The 19048-nt window shown below is 39.6% G+C and overlaps 1 protein-coding gene across 6 annotated transcripts in view; it reads right to left on the reverse strand.

Annotated features, from left to right (window-relative positions):
* Positions 1-371: 371 nt before the first annotated feature.
* Positions 372-19048, reverse strand: part of Fhos (Formin homology 2 domain containing) — a 304700-nt gene continuing 286023 nt past the window's right edge. For 3 of the 6 annotated variants that reach the window (XM_076431634.1, XM_076431633.1, XM_076431638.1), the window contains one exon: positions 372-3352. In XM_076431634.1, the coding sequence (XP_076287749.1) occupies positions 3279-3352 (74 nt within the window). In that variant the 3' untranslated portion in view covers positions 372-3278. Of the gene's footprint in view, positions 3353-12495; positions 12610-19048 lie in introns of all 6 variants that reach the window. The other 3 variants (XR_013009741.1, XR_013009743.1, XM_076431635.1) reach the window with 2 other exon arrangements.

Below are 19048 nucleotides of genomic sequence, written 5' to 3' on the forward strand. Positions count from 1 at the left end.
CTTATTCTACTTGCGTCTTTAATAATACTTTATGGATAAAGGTGTTTTACTGGGTTGCCCATAAAATTTTCTCACGCATCTCTTTGGTATAATGATACTATTATCCACAAGAAAAAATGTGAATCTTAAATAAAGACACTGGAAGAAGTGAAATTTCGTTTGATCTTTATCGTTACTTCCACGAATATATAATTAATTTAACAACTTTGCCCTGCTTCGTCAGAAGACGAAATAAATTATTCCTGCCCAAACTTACCTCTTGTTTCCCAATACCCAAAGGCTTCGTTCGTGTCGATCTACCCTGCGAATAGAAGAAGAGAACCCGCAAAGAGGATGGGACGCATCGATGCAGGTAAAGTCAAGGCGACGCACACCTTGCTATTCGCAATTTTATTTCAATTCATTTCCACAGTAAATTACAATGATTGCGCGTACACGCGGCGCCACGTTACGCGTATAATAAGGTGATGATTAAGTTAATTAAGTGGCTCCTCTCTCTCTCTCTCTCTCTTTCGTCGAACAAATCACACAGTTTCGCAAAATTCTCGTCGTCTACGTACCGGACAGTCAACTACCTACGTGATCGACGATTACCGTTTGTCGCAAAGCTCGATCTTCTCTCTCGTTAGATCGTACGGGGAATACGATCTCGCAGGTAAGGGTTCATCCGCCGCGAAATTACTTGGCAAGCGACGTTTCGAGACATTTACCTTTTTCCGTATTGAACGTTTACGGGTCATCAAAATAGTTTATTAGAATAGTTTCGGAGTTCATTCGAGGCACACGTTGATACGATTGTCTGTTACTCGCCCCTGTCGTTCGAACTTTCAAGCAGCCGCCTAGCACAATAGCTACCACTGTTCATTCTGGAACCGTCCGCCATTGTCCGCTACAGATTTCAAACGTGTTTCGTGCCACGTGGGTCACCGGCGACGTCATAGTTTCATGCATGAGCTGCGATTGTTTCATTCGCCACTAAATTAACCCCTGGACCGCGGACACTTTTCAATATTTGTGGCGACCGAAGTTAGATCCATTCAGATTGGATCTATTTTGTATTACTGTAAAGCAACTAGTTAATGATTTAACCCTTCTAGCTATTTTAACTCGAAAGTTAAACATTTCTTCCGACCTAGAATAATTCCAACAATTCCGACTTGATGCAAAATTCTTTCCTCCCTTGTTGGTAAACTACAAATGCAATGAAACTGCATGAAATTGTGTTAAATCTTGCATTATTTTCTACAACACTGTATTAAAAAGAACCAACACAGGTTTTCTGAATAATGTAAATACTCATATTTAATTATGCAACGCTGTTGAATTTTACGAGCCACCTGAGACTCGTAGTTTCCCATATGAAACACGAAATAGTTAATGATTTACACTGGAAATTTAAACAGGACGTTTATAATTCTGTATAAACTCAACACTTTAAGGTTGAAGTATAATGTCCTCTCAACAAGTCGAACTTTATCCAAAATTCTTCCCTCCACTTTTGGTGAACTACAAATGCAATGAAACTGCATTAAATTGTATTAAATCTTACGTTGCGTTATTTTTTACAACACTGTGTATTAAACCACAGGTTCTTTTTGAATAATGTAACTACTCATATTTAATTATGCAACGCTGTTGAACTTTGCGAGCCACCTGGGACTCGTAGTTTCTCTTGAAACACGAAAAAGTTGTATTAAATGTCCAAGCAGAATATCCTATCGTTACTTAAAACGATCCAATACGAGACATATGAAACTTCGTACGCTTCCATAACGCAATCTGAAATTCGTCGGCGCGTTACGCGCTCGCAAACTACATATTAAAGAAATAAGCGAGCGAATCTGAAGCGCCGTCACGACGAAAATAAAGAGTGTCGTTCGGATAAACGAGAAACGAAATCTCATAAAAGGAGTGCTCGCGGATCCGGGCTGATACACGAGCTCGCGCTTCTTAAAGCCTTCTTTACGCTTTTTAATTTCCCGCGTATGGCGGAACCGCCGCTCCGTGGCACGAAACTGCGGCGAAATAAATTGACTCGGTGTCGCGAACTTTAATAACATTTTCATATCATGCAACATGCAAAGGAAAATTGATTCCAGGCACGCCGGGAAACGTCTCGGTGCTTCGTCCCGCGCGAAACGTTCATTCCTGCGAGGCTGTCACCGCGGAAGATGCATCCGAAAACTTTATCCACCGGTTGTTTTTTTCCCCCCTCCTCCACCGTCCACGGGAAAGATGAAGAGGATATATAAGTTTCAAAGTTGTCGCGCATTCGGTCGCGGGGACGGAACAAGTCCCGTGAACAAGTCGCCTGACTGATCACCGCGCGACGTCTTTTCTTCATCTTTTTCGTGAAACATTCCCTCGCGAACTCTCCCCTATTAAATTATAGTGGCTGCGCCAATGAATAATTCACGTCACTCCTCTGGCAAATTCGCTTTCGATTTTTCAGATAATTAAACCTCAAGTGGCGCGGATATTTAATAACATGCTCGTATTTATGATATTACCGCGCTGCGGATCCTCCATTTGCATCTCAGTGGACGAGCGGAATTAATTTTTTCGGATTTTCAAGTAAAATCAACAGTAAAACCAACAGTTGTGGAATTTCGAAAACATGGCTAATTAAAATACAGCATAAAAAATAATGTGGAACTTTTTAAAGAGCCGCTTATTTAATGTATTTCTAACGAATAAAATGTCAGTGACATTGGTTAAAACATTACTCTATCTATAGAAAGAAATATAAATGCATCTGGCCACTGAAGATTGAAATACCTGTATCAAAACCCGTATCGAAAAATATTTTAGTTGCCCTTGTTTCACCATTTGAATAAACAATGAATTACTTATTGGCACAGCCAAGACGCAGCAAGCTGCATTCGTGTATAATCTTTCGAAAACTAGCTTTGAATCTGAAATGCATAATGCGTCTTTCGGTTGGGACCTGCCTGCACAATGCAATCGGCAATGAATCGATTAACGCACCTACGATTTTCATTCTTGAGGCGAGAAAAACGAACGACAGAGCGCTACAGAATCGAAAAATAGAATCTGAAGCCTCGGACCGCTCGTCCTCGGCAACGAATTTGTTGATATATGTATGTATTTAACGTATAACCTTGGTGTAATCTCTGCGATCCCGCGGATGTTGTCGCGTTCGTCGGATTCCGTGGGATCCCGATATATCCTGGCCTTGTCATCAAAGGTTCGATGATCGTGCTACCATTTTTCCTCTCTTCTCGTGGACGAGTCACAGGTTTTCAGTTTTATCACAGTCAGTAGCCCTTGATGTAGGCGGCAATGTGCTTCTTCTCCTCCTCTGAGAGGCCGTTCTTCAGCGTTCTACGCACTGTCGATCATACACAATCGATATTTACAGAGTGCCACGACAAACTGTCAAATGTGAGATGCAGGCAGTTAAATGTCTTGAACGTGTCGTACACAGAGGAAATTCTTCTCTGGATAAAATTGAAATAACTATCTTGCATATCTTATTGTGGAATTTTTCTTTAGTTTCATGAAATGTCTGTAAAACGAATAGTCGTGAAAATTGTACTTGCTAGAAACGATACTAAAACTCGAGAATAATCGGGGAAAATTGTACTGTTTAAATACGATACTCCTTATGAGAATTTTAGGGTAAACTTTACTTTACTGGGCTCAAAATTTGTGCCTTTCCCCTATAAATTATGATGTATTTGGTATGTGCAATTCAGTAGATTTGTACCCGGGGCGGCTGCAGATCGAAGTCTCCATCCTGTAAGATCAATGGTTCGGGAGTTATGCTTGTTTAAAGTTGAGCATTTTTCAGTGTTTCTGACAGGTAAGGGCGCCGCCATATTAGTTTGTAGTGACGACCGCGAGCCACTTACCGAGCAGGCTTACCACCCGGCCTAATCACCAACCAACTCGGTAAGCGGCGCGCGACCGTCACTACCAATATGGCAGCGCCCTTACTTGTCAAAAACACTGCAGATTGCTCAACTTTAAGCAAGCATAACTCCTGAACCATTAATCCTACAGGATCGAAACTTCGATCTGCAGCCGCCCCGAGTACAAATCTACTGGATTACATGCCAAATACATCATAATTTATAGGAGAAAGGCACAAATTTTGAGCCTGGTGAAGTAAAGAGCAGCCGAATTTTATACTGTTACAATTTTTCCTTCCTCTTCTTGAAATTTCTGTAAAACAGCAATTTTTCTTTTGTGTTAGCTGGTCTTGAATTAAGCCTTGAAATTTGTTTAACTTACATCAAGTCCAAGTTGAATGCATCAAGTCCTCCGTGTACGAAACGTTCAGCAATTCTCAGAGAAAAAGCAACGAACACGTCACTCGAAGAAAGACATTCAAGAACAGGCTCGCATGCGATAAAAGTGAGAAGAATGCCAAACAATGGGAACATAATTACTGTTACAGTCCTCCGCAGAACCGGGCTAGAATATATTTCAGCTGGTTCGAGATCCGATCTGGCCGTGTCTAGTCAAGACACATTGTCTATCAGATACAGACTTAAAGCAGAGGTAGCAGTCGGTAATTAACAGGGACTATAACGCGTCTGGTTAGAATGCAGCGCAACATGAAGATCAATAGAAGTGTGTTATGTACCGGCAGTCACACCTGTAATTTAACACTGCCTCGGTTATAGATGGAAAATATGCACGAGCTATCATTTTAAATCGTTCCCCAAGGCGAACTTCTTTTGTCGAATTCGTTTGGTCACGCGACCAGTTTGTGCTACAGGAATATTACAGAGTTATTACTAGACTGCAGATTTTATGCACTCATGACGAAGATGGGTAGGTGTGATTTCAAATACAAAAACTAAATACAAATACAAATACTAAACGATTTTTATTTTGCATAAAGATCCGCAGTCTAAATGTTACAGTTACAATTACGTGGTCTATACAAAATTTCTATAAATAATATTATCCCTTCTCAAATAATGTTAGATATACAAATTTTTATATTAATTTTGACAATATTTCTAAATATTGAACACGTTAATTGTTTTGCGGCATTTACGCGGAAACAGTATGTCTCTTGTGGAGCAAAAATGTTTCCATATAACTTTTATTACACAGACTTTGAAATACCCGTTCTATGAGAACGATTTATAATAAAAATTCCACGGGAAAAGGCATTTTCGTAAACGAAATATATAGTCCAAATGGGATTTATTTATTGTAAAAACAAAAGGTATGCTTCCAATCAAAAGTTTCCTTTGATGCCTAAATAAAAATGTGAAACACGAAACAGTGAAAACATTTGAATTTGAACACACTGTGGAATTCTGCCTACACTCGTTTTAAAAAATGAAATTTGATTTTTTGAAAATGGCATTGTCACTACAAAACGGAATGAAGCTAAAGTTTCTTCTCCTTTTTTCGGACTGCTGTTTAAAATACTGAATATTTTCTCGTCTATCTAAATAATTCTAAAATTAAATTTTACATTACACCATGTGAATTCATATTATAATTAGAAAAATTTCTTGTCACGTAATGCGAATGACTTCGTTCGCCCAGAATGGTCGATCAACTACAAATTGATCCACCGTGCCGATACGCACGGCGTTTATTATCATGCAACATAATAAATGAGCGAGTCGTGAGTGCATAATTATGAATAGTGGTAGATGGATTTGGAAAATTATCGCGCGTGGTCACAGCCTTTGAAACGCATAATTCCGCAGCACAAAGCTGACGATGATTATCATCGAAATATTGTTTCAACGACCTTTTGTTACGAACGAAAGATATATATATATATTCCACGATTTACCGCTGTCATTGAATTTCCTAGCTAAATACAAAATAATACATGTAAAACTCGTCCATTATACCGGCGGTTTGTTTCCAATTAATTCTAATTAATTAATCCTATTGTCACGATTGGTTACACGCGGAATTGAATTTCGAAAAATAAATTCATTTGCGTTATAGGATTCTATTGAACGCGAACAATCTATGAGCAAATTGGATTGGTCCTAGACATTGAATATTCGTTACTACGTTTTTAGGAAATTGAAACATTAATTGAGCATTTGCGGAGCCCGTTTCAATCACAATTTGATTTGATTTCACTAATCGAATCCGGTACCCACGCATTCGATTTCATTTCGAACAAAGCGCCGGGGATTTACTTTCGCATCAGACAGCAATTCTTGCGGTTGATAAGCGTTATCGAAATCGGATTAACTATACCAGAGAGTCTCTAAATTCCAGCGTGCACCGATTACCGAACCTACAATAATTAACATAAGAAATCACTGAATGTTTCTGATGATCGAAAAAGTACATACAAAAGGACATACATTATTTTATAGTGTCAAAAGTAAAGCATATTATTTTAAAAATCGATGGCGTTCGAGAGTTAGAAAATATGTTTTTATCTGTATATTGTTTCTTTTCGATAGAATCTCTAATTTTCAATCCCAGAAGAAATGCAGTTTAAATGAATCCTTCGACACAAGAATTAAAAGAAATTAGTCGAAGACACTATTTATTATTTAAGTTGCTATTAGAGAAGTTTAACCAGAAATTTTTGTATAATGTAGACCGCGAGGCAAATTTTCGTTTCTAAAAAGGAAGGTTGTTAGGAAGGATCTTTCGAAGTTTTCTTTTTAAGTCTTTTCCTCTAGGAGAAGCTTTTTAAAGTCGCATCAACTTCTTGGTTTTTAGCGACTATGCAGTCTAGTAATTTCGTTTCCTCAGAACTGATAAGAGTTTTTTTATTTTTGCTTTAAGTTTAGTGTCGTGCAGATTTCGAGATCGGTTTCAAAATTAGAAATATACATTATCCCATCACGTGGTTAAGAAACACCTCGCCTAGCGGAGTGGTTCCATTAATTTGATCTCTCACTGAATCCAGCAATCGTACAGCACCGTACAGCAATCAGCAAATAAACTCGGTATCGATAATATTGTTCGAAATCACTGGTGCATAACAAATTCTCTTTTATTCGGTGTTTGCGAGCGCGAAACGAAATCTAAAACGATAATTCGAGTTTCCTGCGAAAAGGCAGGAATGCTCGGATAGGGGTGAAAAAAGATTTTTGTTTGTCATCGATTTCTTTTATCAACAAAGGCTGTTTCCGGCTGGCCGAGTCTTCCCGCAAGCCAAACAGAAAATCATAAATCCGTTCACAGGATTCGAACAATCCCGTCGCGGTGAGAAATAACAGGGAATCCGGTCGAAATAAAAGAGACCGAAAACGATCGTAGCACTCGGCGTCGGCGTCGCGTCGGGGAATTCTCGGATAAGCTATCAGCGTCGACCGCGATCGAATTATTAAAATCGAATTTATCCAAGGCTGTTATCGAGCAAGAACCCCGCTGAACATTGTCTGCCGATAATTAGGGTTTAATTATCTGCCGTGAACACGGAATCGATAGCGCGGCGCGCCAACAAGAACGTGTCGCGACACAGATTCCGAGCAGATACGAAAATTCAAATATACACGACGTACTACGATTCCGACTACTTAAGGCTGTATCATGCAAACTGGTCAAAAACTGTTTTTATCTTGTTTTGGGAAAAATACTTTCTAGAAATATTGTGCTAATTCATTGAAATGATGGAATTACGACCAGACACTGAATCGTTACGCGAAATGAACATTTCCTAACAAGAATTGCAACAAACTGGAGTGAATTGGAAATTTATTTTCGAAACTTCTTAAATATATGAATACTAAAAGGTCAATGTTATGGTTGTTATCATTTGGTTCTTCAAAATTCGTCGATCTGACAGAATTATAATAAGAAATGTTTAACTCCGTTATTTCTTGTCACCCTGTAATTTTTCCAATTAAATGTTCACGTAGTTTTCGAATACAGAATTTTGAAACAGAAAAAGAAGTTCTGCTGGCGAGAAATTGAACTGGCTCTGGGACTGATGTAAATCTAACCGTGGCGGGATTTATTTTTCGTGACGCGTGTGTTGCAGGCGCGCAGCGTCGGCGTCGGGACGCGGGCTGATCGTGCACGACGACCGTCCGTGATCACGTTATTAACGAGAACCCGTCGTCGTACCGTGTTTATCGTGTTTCGGTTCCGCGGAGGTCGAACGAGGCTAGCTCCATCCGAACTACTTAGCAAATATTTACTGCAGTAAGAAAGCAGGATCGATGCCAATGGAATTACACGGTCGATGGCTCGCTCGCTGCGAGACGCTGGTAACACGCACCCTGATCGATGGTAATTCGATTGTCTCGCGGGTAAGCGATGCACCGGCGCGGCGAAAGTGACGAGTTCGAGTTGATACGGTCTTCTGCGCGAGCACTTATCGCGAAACGATCGACAGCCGATGGTGAATTAGGTCTGAAAACTTACGCGATCTACACGCCGATTATTATTATCGATCGCTTCTTGCTACTACGTGCTCTTGTAATCGCTACAGGGATCGTTCTGGTGCAACAGAGTCTGTCGAATGAATCCTTTTTTATTGTTGCTAGTACACTGTGCATTTTTTTATACGCTTATGCAACATGTCTATTAGCAGTGTTTCTGTTTTATTTTTACCGTAAAGAATTCTCTACTTGAATGAAAGTGGCAAATTAGATCTGCTACTGTATTAAGGTCTACTGAGTGAGCGCGTATCGCGAGACGATCGATCGATCTTCGCGAGTTTGTCAAGGAGTTTCATAGACAGCGGATTTTATGCATTTATGGCCAAAATGAGTAGGTGTAATTTAAAATAGTAAAAGCATTTAAAGAATTTGAATATACTGTTGTATTATTAATTTCTATTTTACTTTAATTTTCGTCATAAATGCATAAACCCTGCGAAGAATCGCCTCTGTCAGAGAGGTGACTTTTGAGACACCCGGTATATCCACCTAGTTTGTAAGAGCAGTAGCCCCCGCAGGTTACTCACAAATCAGCAGTATAATTACACTAAACACAGGCATTTACTTTGAACTCTGGAACGGAATTATAGTTGAATGGCTCATCACCTGTCGCGAATTGTTATTCACGACAAGTGAATATAGTGTTTTGCATTAATATCGTCGATGAATGAAATAATTCTGGATGAACGAGGTTCATTACCAATAGTAGAATCACGAAGTTATCTTGTGTAACAGGATCGGTGCTCCCGCGCATACATCGACGGCATTACCGTAATACAGCTCAATATACAACGTCGATATAGCTGTCGGTTCCGCCTCCTAATCATTTCACGAAATAATTCTGCTTGTGCATTACATAACAGTCCGTAAGCACGAACCTAAGAGACTCTGGTATGGATGCCGGTGAACCCAGGATCGATTGATATTCATGGTGGATCGTGAAACGGAATATTGAATCATTTCCAATTCAGATTCGTATATGGCGGCTGGAACGTTCCAAAATCGAATGATCTCGATGGATCTCCGCCGTCATCTTCAATCTTCCTCGCACTAATTAAGGAGGGCACCGTCTCCATAAATAATTACTCGATTGCTTCCCTCCTAACAATTTCAACCAGGCTATTTCTTGAACACGTTAAACTTCTAACATCAATAAAACATAATGTAACTATTTTTCTTGTAATAAGAACAGATACACGGATTTTGAGAGCAGATTCTGTTCATCGAAATATTAAATACTGACTGATATTAAATAATGCATAGAATTGCAATTAAATTGATATTCGGAAGTTATTATTCATTTGTAATATGTAGGTAGATAATTCTCTATAAAATCTTTTCACTTCAAGTGTACTTTAAGTGGACTTCTGTAGGAAATACTAAATACTGCATAATATTAAATAAATTTTAAATGAATTGAACTGAAATAATTATATATGCTCGTTGATCTTCTAAATGGTTGGGGATTCCTTATTTAAAAATACAGAATTTATCATGTAGAACGCTTCAGATCCATTTTATTATCTCACACTTTTGTCCAACCGACGATAATTCAATTTATAATTCTCTTAACAACTTTTTTCTTGCAAATCATAAAAGGTTGAGATATTGCGTGTCCACTTCCCGAAAAATGTGTGAACAGTGTTACTGTTATTTTGCTCGTCGCAGTGTAATGTAATCCCGTTGCGGAGGGATGCAACTCGTGTAAAAAAGACTGCGAATGAAACGGATAAAGCAATTGACGGTGCCTCGAATCGACAGGATTCGTTTTCGCGGCGAGTGCCACTCATCGTCGGAGATAAATGGAAAACCATAAAGCGGATGGGCGTCGAGACGCGGAGACGATTATCGATCGTTTATTTCGGTAAATCATTCGGTGAGGACCAAGGCGTGGCCCATCAATTATTTCGCCGACGAAACACCGTGTGCCTGGCTTGGATCGATGTGGAAATACGTCGACGAAATGGAAGCGCCTAAGTGAGTCGCCGATAGACGTTACATAACTCGGGTAAGTAGATCCCGAGCTCTCCTCTAAGTTCGGGATGCGCCTATAAATTCTTGACTGGGCTTGTCTGCCGGTAAAATTCATTGCAATTTTCGGCCCCGGGTCTCCTAGGCTTCCCTATAAATTCATGGGAATTTGTAATCCGCCCCGGACCAGCCATCTATGGATAAATAATTCTGCAAACGCGTGTCGATACATTGTGCCTCGCTTAACGCTCGATGAACCCCGTGTCTCGAATAGTTGCACGTTCGTTGAAACTTCGTACAGCCCGCCACACGATTTACGATAGAAATCTTCATTCATTAATCCTCAAGAATGCAAAGAGCATAATATTTGATATTTTAAATGAAAACTCTTCAAAATCTTTTCTCAGAAATCTTACAGACATTTTTTTTTTGACAGCTTCTATCACCAATAAAAATTACGTTGTTCTATCCAAGTTATAGAAAAATTATCAGTATTCATTGTTTACTACAATACTTATTAAAAACATCCGTAAGGGTAAAATATGTTAAACATTTTTCCGAAAAGTCGAAGAATTTCTAATTGAGCTCAAGACGAGCATTAAAAGATTAAGAATTCTCTATCTGTCGATCACTGATTTTTAAAACGATATTCATGAATCCCGAATAGGATTCTGGAAGAGACATGTCCTTTCGGACATCGACTTTAACAAATTTTTGATAATTTCCGTAGAAACGGCTTCCATTGTTACAAATTGCGAGAATCAATCGTCAAATGTGAGTGACACTTCGTCGATTTCGCAGCCGACTAACAAAGCACACAGTAGGAACGCGTATAAATTATTACTGACATTCATCAGTGTCGCGTTCCCGTTCATAATATTTATCGAATTTCCTATAAAATTAACCACACAGCCCGTTAATAATTAATAATCCATGCAATTATATACGGTTTTCTATACGAGCCGGCCGAGTTTAGTAAATCAATTATAGCTGAAGCTATAATCATTCTTGCATATATTCGCATAATAATCGCGTATAATGTCCGTCTAAATGGACTCCAATCATGTTCATTATTCAACGCTAACGAGCGGTATTATAGCAGGTCAAGTGGACAGTATGTCCGTTTGAAGAAAACTCGAAAATTGAGAAACTTTAAAAAAAAATGCGAATACACATTTATAGAGTTATGCGATAAATTAATTTTTTCAGGTATATTCTCCAAAAAAATTGTCTAAAAACCTGAATAAACACATTGTTGTCATTTTCACGAAGAAATGTAAAACAGTCCATTTTTCCAACAGTTTAATTTTTTTAGGAATATACCGATATAAAATTTTCTAAAAACCCGAATAAACAAATTCTCCTCGTTTCGAAGTAACGTAAAACTGATTTTCTACACAGTAAAAAATGTTAAAAATTCGGACAGCAAGGAATCACGAAATTCAATTACCGTGTACAGCTCGTGTCAAAGGAAACCGCTCGGCGAACTGGCTCTATTACGTGACAGACTGTCTTTGCACTGGCAGAAGTTCGCACAAGGTAAATGTATTCGGCTTCCGTGATTCCACGGCAAGACGGTGAAACTCGCGTAATGGAGGCGTAGGTTACATACAAGGGGGGCAAACTTTTTACTTAACCCCCGCGTAAGATCGAGCTGATTCAGCTTCTCGAGCTTAATCGCGGCTCGATAGGTTTCTCACAACCGAAATCGGATTTTTGTTTTCATACGGACACCCTCTTGAAAGTTAGGAGCAAATACTCGAGGCGAAAGCATGCAGACAACTTAAAAAGCAGTGCGAAGGTTTGCTAATAATAGAGGAACAAAAAATTTGTATACATCGAAGCATTCGTCCAGCTGGGCCTGTAAAATCGGGAAAATATAAACAAATCTGTAAAAGTAAAACACGTCGAGCCGCGCAACGGTTCGACGGAGGTGTTAAAGAGTAATCAATCAAAATACTTCACTGGAATCACGATCGTGCATTAAATACGGACGAAACAGTTGCATGGGAGAAAAGGGACATCAAAAGCGAACAAATATGCAGAGGAGGCAAGCAACGACCGCAGGTTCCACGCAAGACAAGGCCGGAAACAGACAGAGAGTGAAAGAGAAAGAGATATATGTATATAGAGTGATAGGGGAAGAAAGAAAAACAAAAAGAACCTCTGTTTAATCGGAAAACCAGCGAACCTTCGTCGCGTCGGTCACGATCGGTAGCCCTTCAGGGTTGGTACCCTTCCGGCGTGGTGTTGTTCTCCCGGGTGCGCGATCGCTTCACTGTCAGACAGAAAAAAGAAGAAGGGAAGAACGCTAGGCCACCCCGTTAGCAACCGCCACCGGTTTACACGTGTTTAATACAGACACACGGAAACACGCCGTCGGCCGAAAGCGCGAGACCGCCTTTGATTATATCAGATAAAGGCAGCTACAAAGTCCTGTGCCCTGCGAATCCCTCGGATCATTAATATTTATTACAACGTTCCTTCCTTTCGAAAACTTCCGAGGTTTGATCATTTAATATATTCTAAAACCTCGCTCTCTATTTTTCCAATTTTAAAATTACCGTAGAACGTCCATACTTCGTCGAACGAGACGAGTCAGTGAATATAAAGAAACACCACTCGAGTGCGCTAGAGGTCAAGGTATATTTCTCGAACAGTTAGCAATGTTTCAAGGTCATCGGTATGTTTTTAACTGAAACCTTATATGCTTTCTTTAATATTTTTGTTGTGGAGGATCTCAATGACTATGCTACTTTGACCATTGTTGACACAATAAAAATATAAACGTTGATCTTACAGAACTGGTGTAATTTTCTAGTAGTCGGATTTATTATCAAGTTTGAAGTCAGATTTAGTTTTCGAAATTATTGAATCCTATTATTATTGAATTCAATAATCTCGCAAACTAAATCTGACTACTAGAAAATTATACCTATTCTATAAGAACAACGTTTATGTTCTTATTAACGATTTCAGCTGGTTACTGTAAAATTCAGGTGACATGTTCGTCATATTATGTTATAACTTTCAGGTCTGGATCAAAACAGACCCAAGTTAAAACAGATCCGAGGGTTAAAGAGCATGATTTCCCGAAAACTTTCCGAAAAAGTGAGGTTTGCGAATGAATAATTCAATTCTAAGCAACACACAGACCACTTAAACGATTCCGAGCGAACACATAAACGAAATTAATGTTTCGCTCTTTCATTAACAGCGAAGCACCGTGACCCCGTGCTTCTGGCCGTTGGCTTGTGTGCGTGTTCCGGTATGCGAGCGCGTGTATATGTATCGTAAAGCCATCACCACACCCCTTGCCACGCCACCTTAAACTGGATAATTCGGGACAAAGAGGAGGAAATGAGGGGGAAAGGGAAAACGAGGGTAGAGCTTTCCCCGGGTGTAAAGCACGCCTCCTGAATTACTCGTACGCATGCTAAAACCCAACGACAATTGCGGAATTTCCCTCAACGCTGCTCGATTCTTCGCTTTCCGGCCGATAACCCGTTCCCATGCGGCCGTTATGTCATCCATTTTATTCCCAACAGTTCCCTGCACGCTTCACTTCTCCCCGTGGAAAGTGCGAGATGTTTGGGACTCGAATTTTTCCTTTTATTTTTACCACGCTTATTGTTTATTGTTCGGATCGAGACTCTCGCAGAGATCCGTTCGAAGAACTCGTTGTTTGCAACTTTTTTGATGTGAAATATATAAAATACATTCTGAAGATGTCTGTGTCAATTATACATGCTCTGAAAATGTCATCAAAATCGGAAAACGTTGCAATAAGCTATAAACGTTCGAAGATGGTGAAAATTGCAGTTTTTCACGATTTTCAGCTAATAACTGAGATAAATCTATTTTATACATCTTTCGATGGCTGTACTCTTTTCCACAGAACGTATTTTTAAAATTTTCTATATTAATCCACATAAAGAAGTTGTAAACAACCACTTTTATTATTTTACTTGCGGTTCCGACCAATTGCAATTTTCTCAAAATTTCTTTTTCACACCATGTAGTAATTTAATGGTTCTAACTTCTCAAAAAAAAATCCAAGTCGTATGATTTGATAAAAGTGTCCGAATATTACTGTGGTTCACTGTAGATCAGGCAGATCCAACGAGTAGCTCCGGAGCTATTCGAGGCACCTTCTCCGCTTAGGTTCTTCCCCCACTCTTAGGGTAGATTTATAGTGGAGCAGCGAGGTGAGCTGTGCGGTGAAAAAAAAGAAAAACAAAGAAAATACAGATGTACTTTTTCATTAGTATGTGTCGAAATGTTGTCACGAATGTTGGTTTGTTTTCAACGCGCCGCGCCGCGCCGCTATCATCGATGCTCGCAGCTCCACTATAAATCCACACTTAGACTTCATCGTCATCGACACACGACGCACGACGCGATGCACACGCATACATTGTAAAGAGGTTCGATGGTGGAGGAACTTGCAGTTGCGGAGGGGAATAGGTTGGAACTGCCTGCTGTAGATAATCTCGAAAGTCCATTGGAATCGTATCGTCTAAAAGAATGTTGATCGATCCTCTACAAACGAAACGAAATGCCTGAAAGAAAAACGAAGAGAATCGAAGCAGGAAAGACTAGGGTCGAAATGGTTAACGCGAGACAGAACTTTGGTTGGTCGATGGCATCGATCCGCGTTCCAGTCGGATTAAAACGCGATCGTAGTGTCGCGGCCGAAAAAGAAAAAAAAAGACAGGTTAGCGACCCGGGTCATCGGAAAAATCGAATAATAGCGGAGCAGCCGAAAGAAACGGGCGGGAAAGGGGATATCTGACGTGTGGATGCGCGTCGATTCGTTTAGTCACGCGTCAAACGAGCTTGTCATATGTGAATATCGCGGCGCAGACACGGTCGATCGCTCTCGACCAGTAGATTACGAATAGATACGGGCGGCTGCATCAAGGATTACGTCTGCCAGAGAGATAGACGGCACAAAAAGTTCCGACGGGAATACACACACATCCGGCGGATCGCGAACCGAGCTTCGCGGGGAACGGTGTAATTCTCGGGGATGAGCGTCCGATTCACAAACAAAGCCGATTTCGATCAAACTTGCGCGCTTCTGAAGCAGCTAGAATCAAGAACCGGACGCTCTTTTGTCTTCCTTTGTGCTGGCTCATTTCTCTATTAAGGGATTACCAGTGGTGCCCCTGTCTGGAGGAATGTTGCGTTAATCGAATTGATGGAATGTTGACTTGTACTTGATTGATATTTTTGTATCCTTTGAATTAACACCAGAACTACAAAACAAGTTTTTGATTTCACAGTCACTGAAATTGCAAAGAGAGCCATTGTAGAGAGCCATTAATCGAATTAATTCGCTCCTGTAATTTAGCAGTTTCAGACCAAAATCATCGGCTTTTTCACAGAGAGAGCTTTTTCCCAACTGTGACAAAACAAGAGAGGAACATACGGCACAGCGCAAAGGCTAAAAAAAACAGATTCTTCTGTTTTGAATTCGTCAAAGCGCGAGTTCCGCGGGAATCGTGCTAGCGAGCAAAAAGGATCACACGCTTTTATCCAAGCCGCACGAACCATTTCATTCCTCGTCATTAAATTTTCAATCATTGCTAATGCCCGATCGATTGCGTTGAAAAAAGCCACGCTTAGAAGAGTGGACGTTTTCAATGTTCTCCGTCACCCACGGCTAAATGTCTATTGAAAAAGTCGTCGGCTTCGAGAATAAATATTTCCTTTTTTTGTTCAAGATTCTGCAACGAAACGCTTTCAGGCTCGGCGTAAAAATAGAGGTTTTCACGACTGACGAAAATTGGGAGCCTTGAAAACACCCGAGCGGCATCGAAAAATGAATGGCCGCAATATAAAATGCAAATGCGACTTTCGTTAAACTGTAGAGCCTCTTTCCCGTGAAAAAGGTCGTTAGAAAAAAAAGAGAGAGAAGGAAAACGGGCATCGCAGATGTTGCCTGAAAAAGTTCTGAAAGCGTCGCGACCTACATGACGCATCGCCCTGGAACTTTGATATTCCCCGGACAATTTATTTATTCTTGCCGCAGGTTATGCGAAAGTAACGTCAATCCGACGAGGACGTTGAAGGATCACGTTGATAGTTATAAATAGACCGCGCACAAAATTTTCTTTTCGACGTTAGCGCCCCTTTAATTAATGAAAATTAAAATACATTAAATTCCAAGTAAAGTGAAACTGTATTAACCCTCACGCATTCCTTGTGTCAATTCGAAACATTCTCCACAGTTTCTGATAATGTATATTAAACCCTGAATGTCTGAATGTATTTCATTTTCGAAGAAGGAATTTTCATATTTAATTGTACATCTATCTATAGCGTTTTTCGTTAATTTAACTGTGGAACGGATGTAGAACGGATAAGGGTTAATGTAACTGCATTAAATGAAAAATATAACGAACTTTTTTTTAAGTTAAAATCGAAACTGCACCTTCTGCTTTTTAATCGTGTTAAAAAAAAATTCTGCAATCTACTTAAAAAAAACTTTCGCGGCTGCTCGAATCTAACGATAATAGTAAACAAGATAAACAGGAAATAATCATTATCTTATGAGCCGGGTACGAATAAGAAAAATTAGCCTAATGAGGTGCCGTGTCTAGAATTAATCACCATCACTTTCTTATCAACTTTCTTGTGTAAGAGACCAATGTAAAAAAAAATCGAAGAAAATGTCAGGACTGGCTTTGCCAATAGAAGGATTAGAATCGTGTTTGGAAGACAAAAATGTATATACAATTTTGAGTATGAGAGGAGAGATGGAGGAAGAATGGTGCTAATAAGGTGCTCGAGAAAAGTTCAAAGAAGACCGAAGGCGCAGCACGCAACGCGCGTCGACCTCGATCACTGGCGTTCAGAATTTTGGCTCCAAACTTCCGCTTATCGATCGCCGCGTCACCAGTCTCTATTTATGGACCGACCGTTTCAAGCGACAACGCAAATTTACTCGAGGACTCCATTTGCAGGCGTATGAGATATTTCCTTGTTAAAATGCGACCGAGCTGCGTACAATAGCAGCAAAACAAGAAATCGACTTCGTAGCGGCGCCGAGCGAACCATTCACTGTTGAACGAAGTTAAATTACGCTCTGCTATTTTTACACGAGCAGAATCTACAGAGAACACAGACTTCTATAGGCCCTGATTTTTAATCTTTTAATCGAATCCTGCCAATCTATCTCTTGTGTGTTCGTCTTTTCTGTTATTATATTCTATTTTTTATATTATCCACATGTTAAACAATTATTGTTTTGAACAATTTGCCGTTATAGTAGTCGTAACAAGTGGAACATAGTACATCATAAATCGGCCAGGAGGTTCAGTAGAGTAAGCACATTGTGGTCAGACATTGGATAGTGTTGAAAAGCGTAAATCTTTTTCTTTTCTTTCTCACCTTCAGGAGATGAATATTTTGTACCAACATTTCCAAATGTGTTATTAACAAATGCATTGAACTCTGAAATTCTTTACGCTCACCAATTTTATCGTAAATGTATAAAATCTGTAATCCAGTTATGAATATTTGTGCAAAATGATTTCAGTACCAAAATGATAAGATAATATTGATTTTGCTTACAATATTTAAAGCATTGGAGACTTTTGTGAGCTATAAATGAAAATCCACCATCAATCGATAATTGATAATTAGACTGCGGATCTTCATGCAAAATAAAAACTTTCTACATAACTAGCAACAAACTGGGCTGAGATAAAAATGTAATTTCTTTCTTAAAACGTTTAATCGATTGAAAATAATATAACAGTAGCACTAGATTAGTCTACTGTTTCTGCTGTTTTAGATTGCACCTACTCATTTCCGTCATAAATGCATAAAATCCGCAGGCTATTGATAATAATTGTTCAGATCGAATGCAAGTGCGAATTGTCTTCGAGTAAATTAGCTGGACTTAAACGAGCTCCGAGGTGGAAGCGTTTTTAAATGAATTTGAACGGGGCGCGGTTTCGCCGAGATCGTTTCGGCAAACAAATCACCGAAACGACCGGCGAAAATCGCCGATAATTACACGCTATCAAATCGTTCCGGCGTGCAAACACGGCTAGGAAAGGAAGCGGCTTTAATGGGAACATTTTCCCCTAAGGATACAGGTGAAAACGCGTAAGCATTTGCATCCGAAAGGGCGCCTCTCCGTTCTCCCGGGTTATATTGAAATTAATTTTAACGCGGTTTTTAAGTCCGCGTTTCTTGTTGCCGGCAATAGAGGGTGTGTCGTCCCTCGGAGCTTGTCTAATGAATTCTTAAAAGATTAATCACTCGCCTCCGGAAAAACGGAAAATGTTTCATAATTCCGACTAACGAAGTGAATCAGGAATTTCGCGGAGTTTCGTTCGAACCACGGTTTTGTTTTATTCCATGGGAACGATTAAATTCACTTGTTGTTCAAATTAACATCATAATGACGGCTGTATAATTGTTTTCGATAAAATCAATACCAGTAATGCGCATGAATAATTCATACCTGCGCATTGTAATAACACCGATCATCTACCTGCTAACATGACCTATTTAACATATGGAATGTTGGCGCAAACCGAAATCGCCTGATTTTAGGTGAGAAGACCAAGGATGAAATATTCATTCTGTAAATGAATCGCGAGGAAATGATTCAAATAAATATTCATGTCTGACGATGTCTGAAATGTCTGATTAAAATGTGTACATATTCCAATTTTTGAAGTAATTCTTTGATAATA

This window comes from Lasioglossum baleicum, chromosome 10 (assembly GCF_051020765.1).
Source record: "Lasioglossum baleicum chromosome 10, iyLasBale1, whole genome shotgun sequence".
NCBI lineage: Eukaryota > Metazoa > Arthropoda > Insecta > Hymenoptera > Halictidae > Lasioglossum > Lasioglossum baleicum.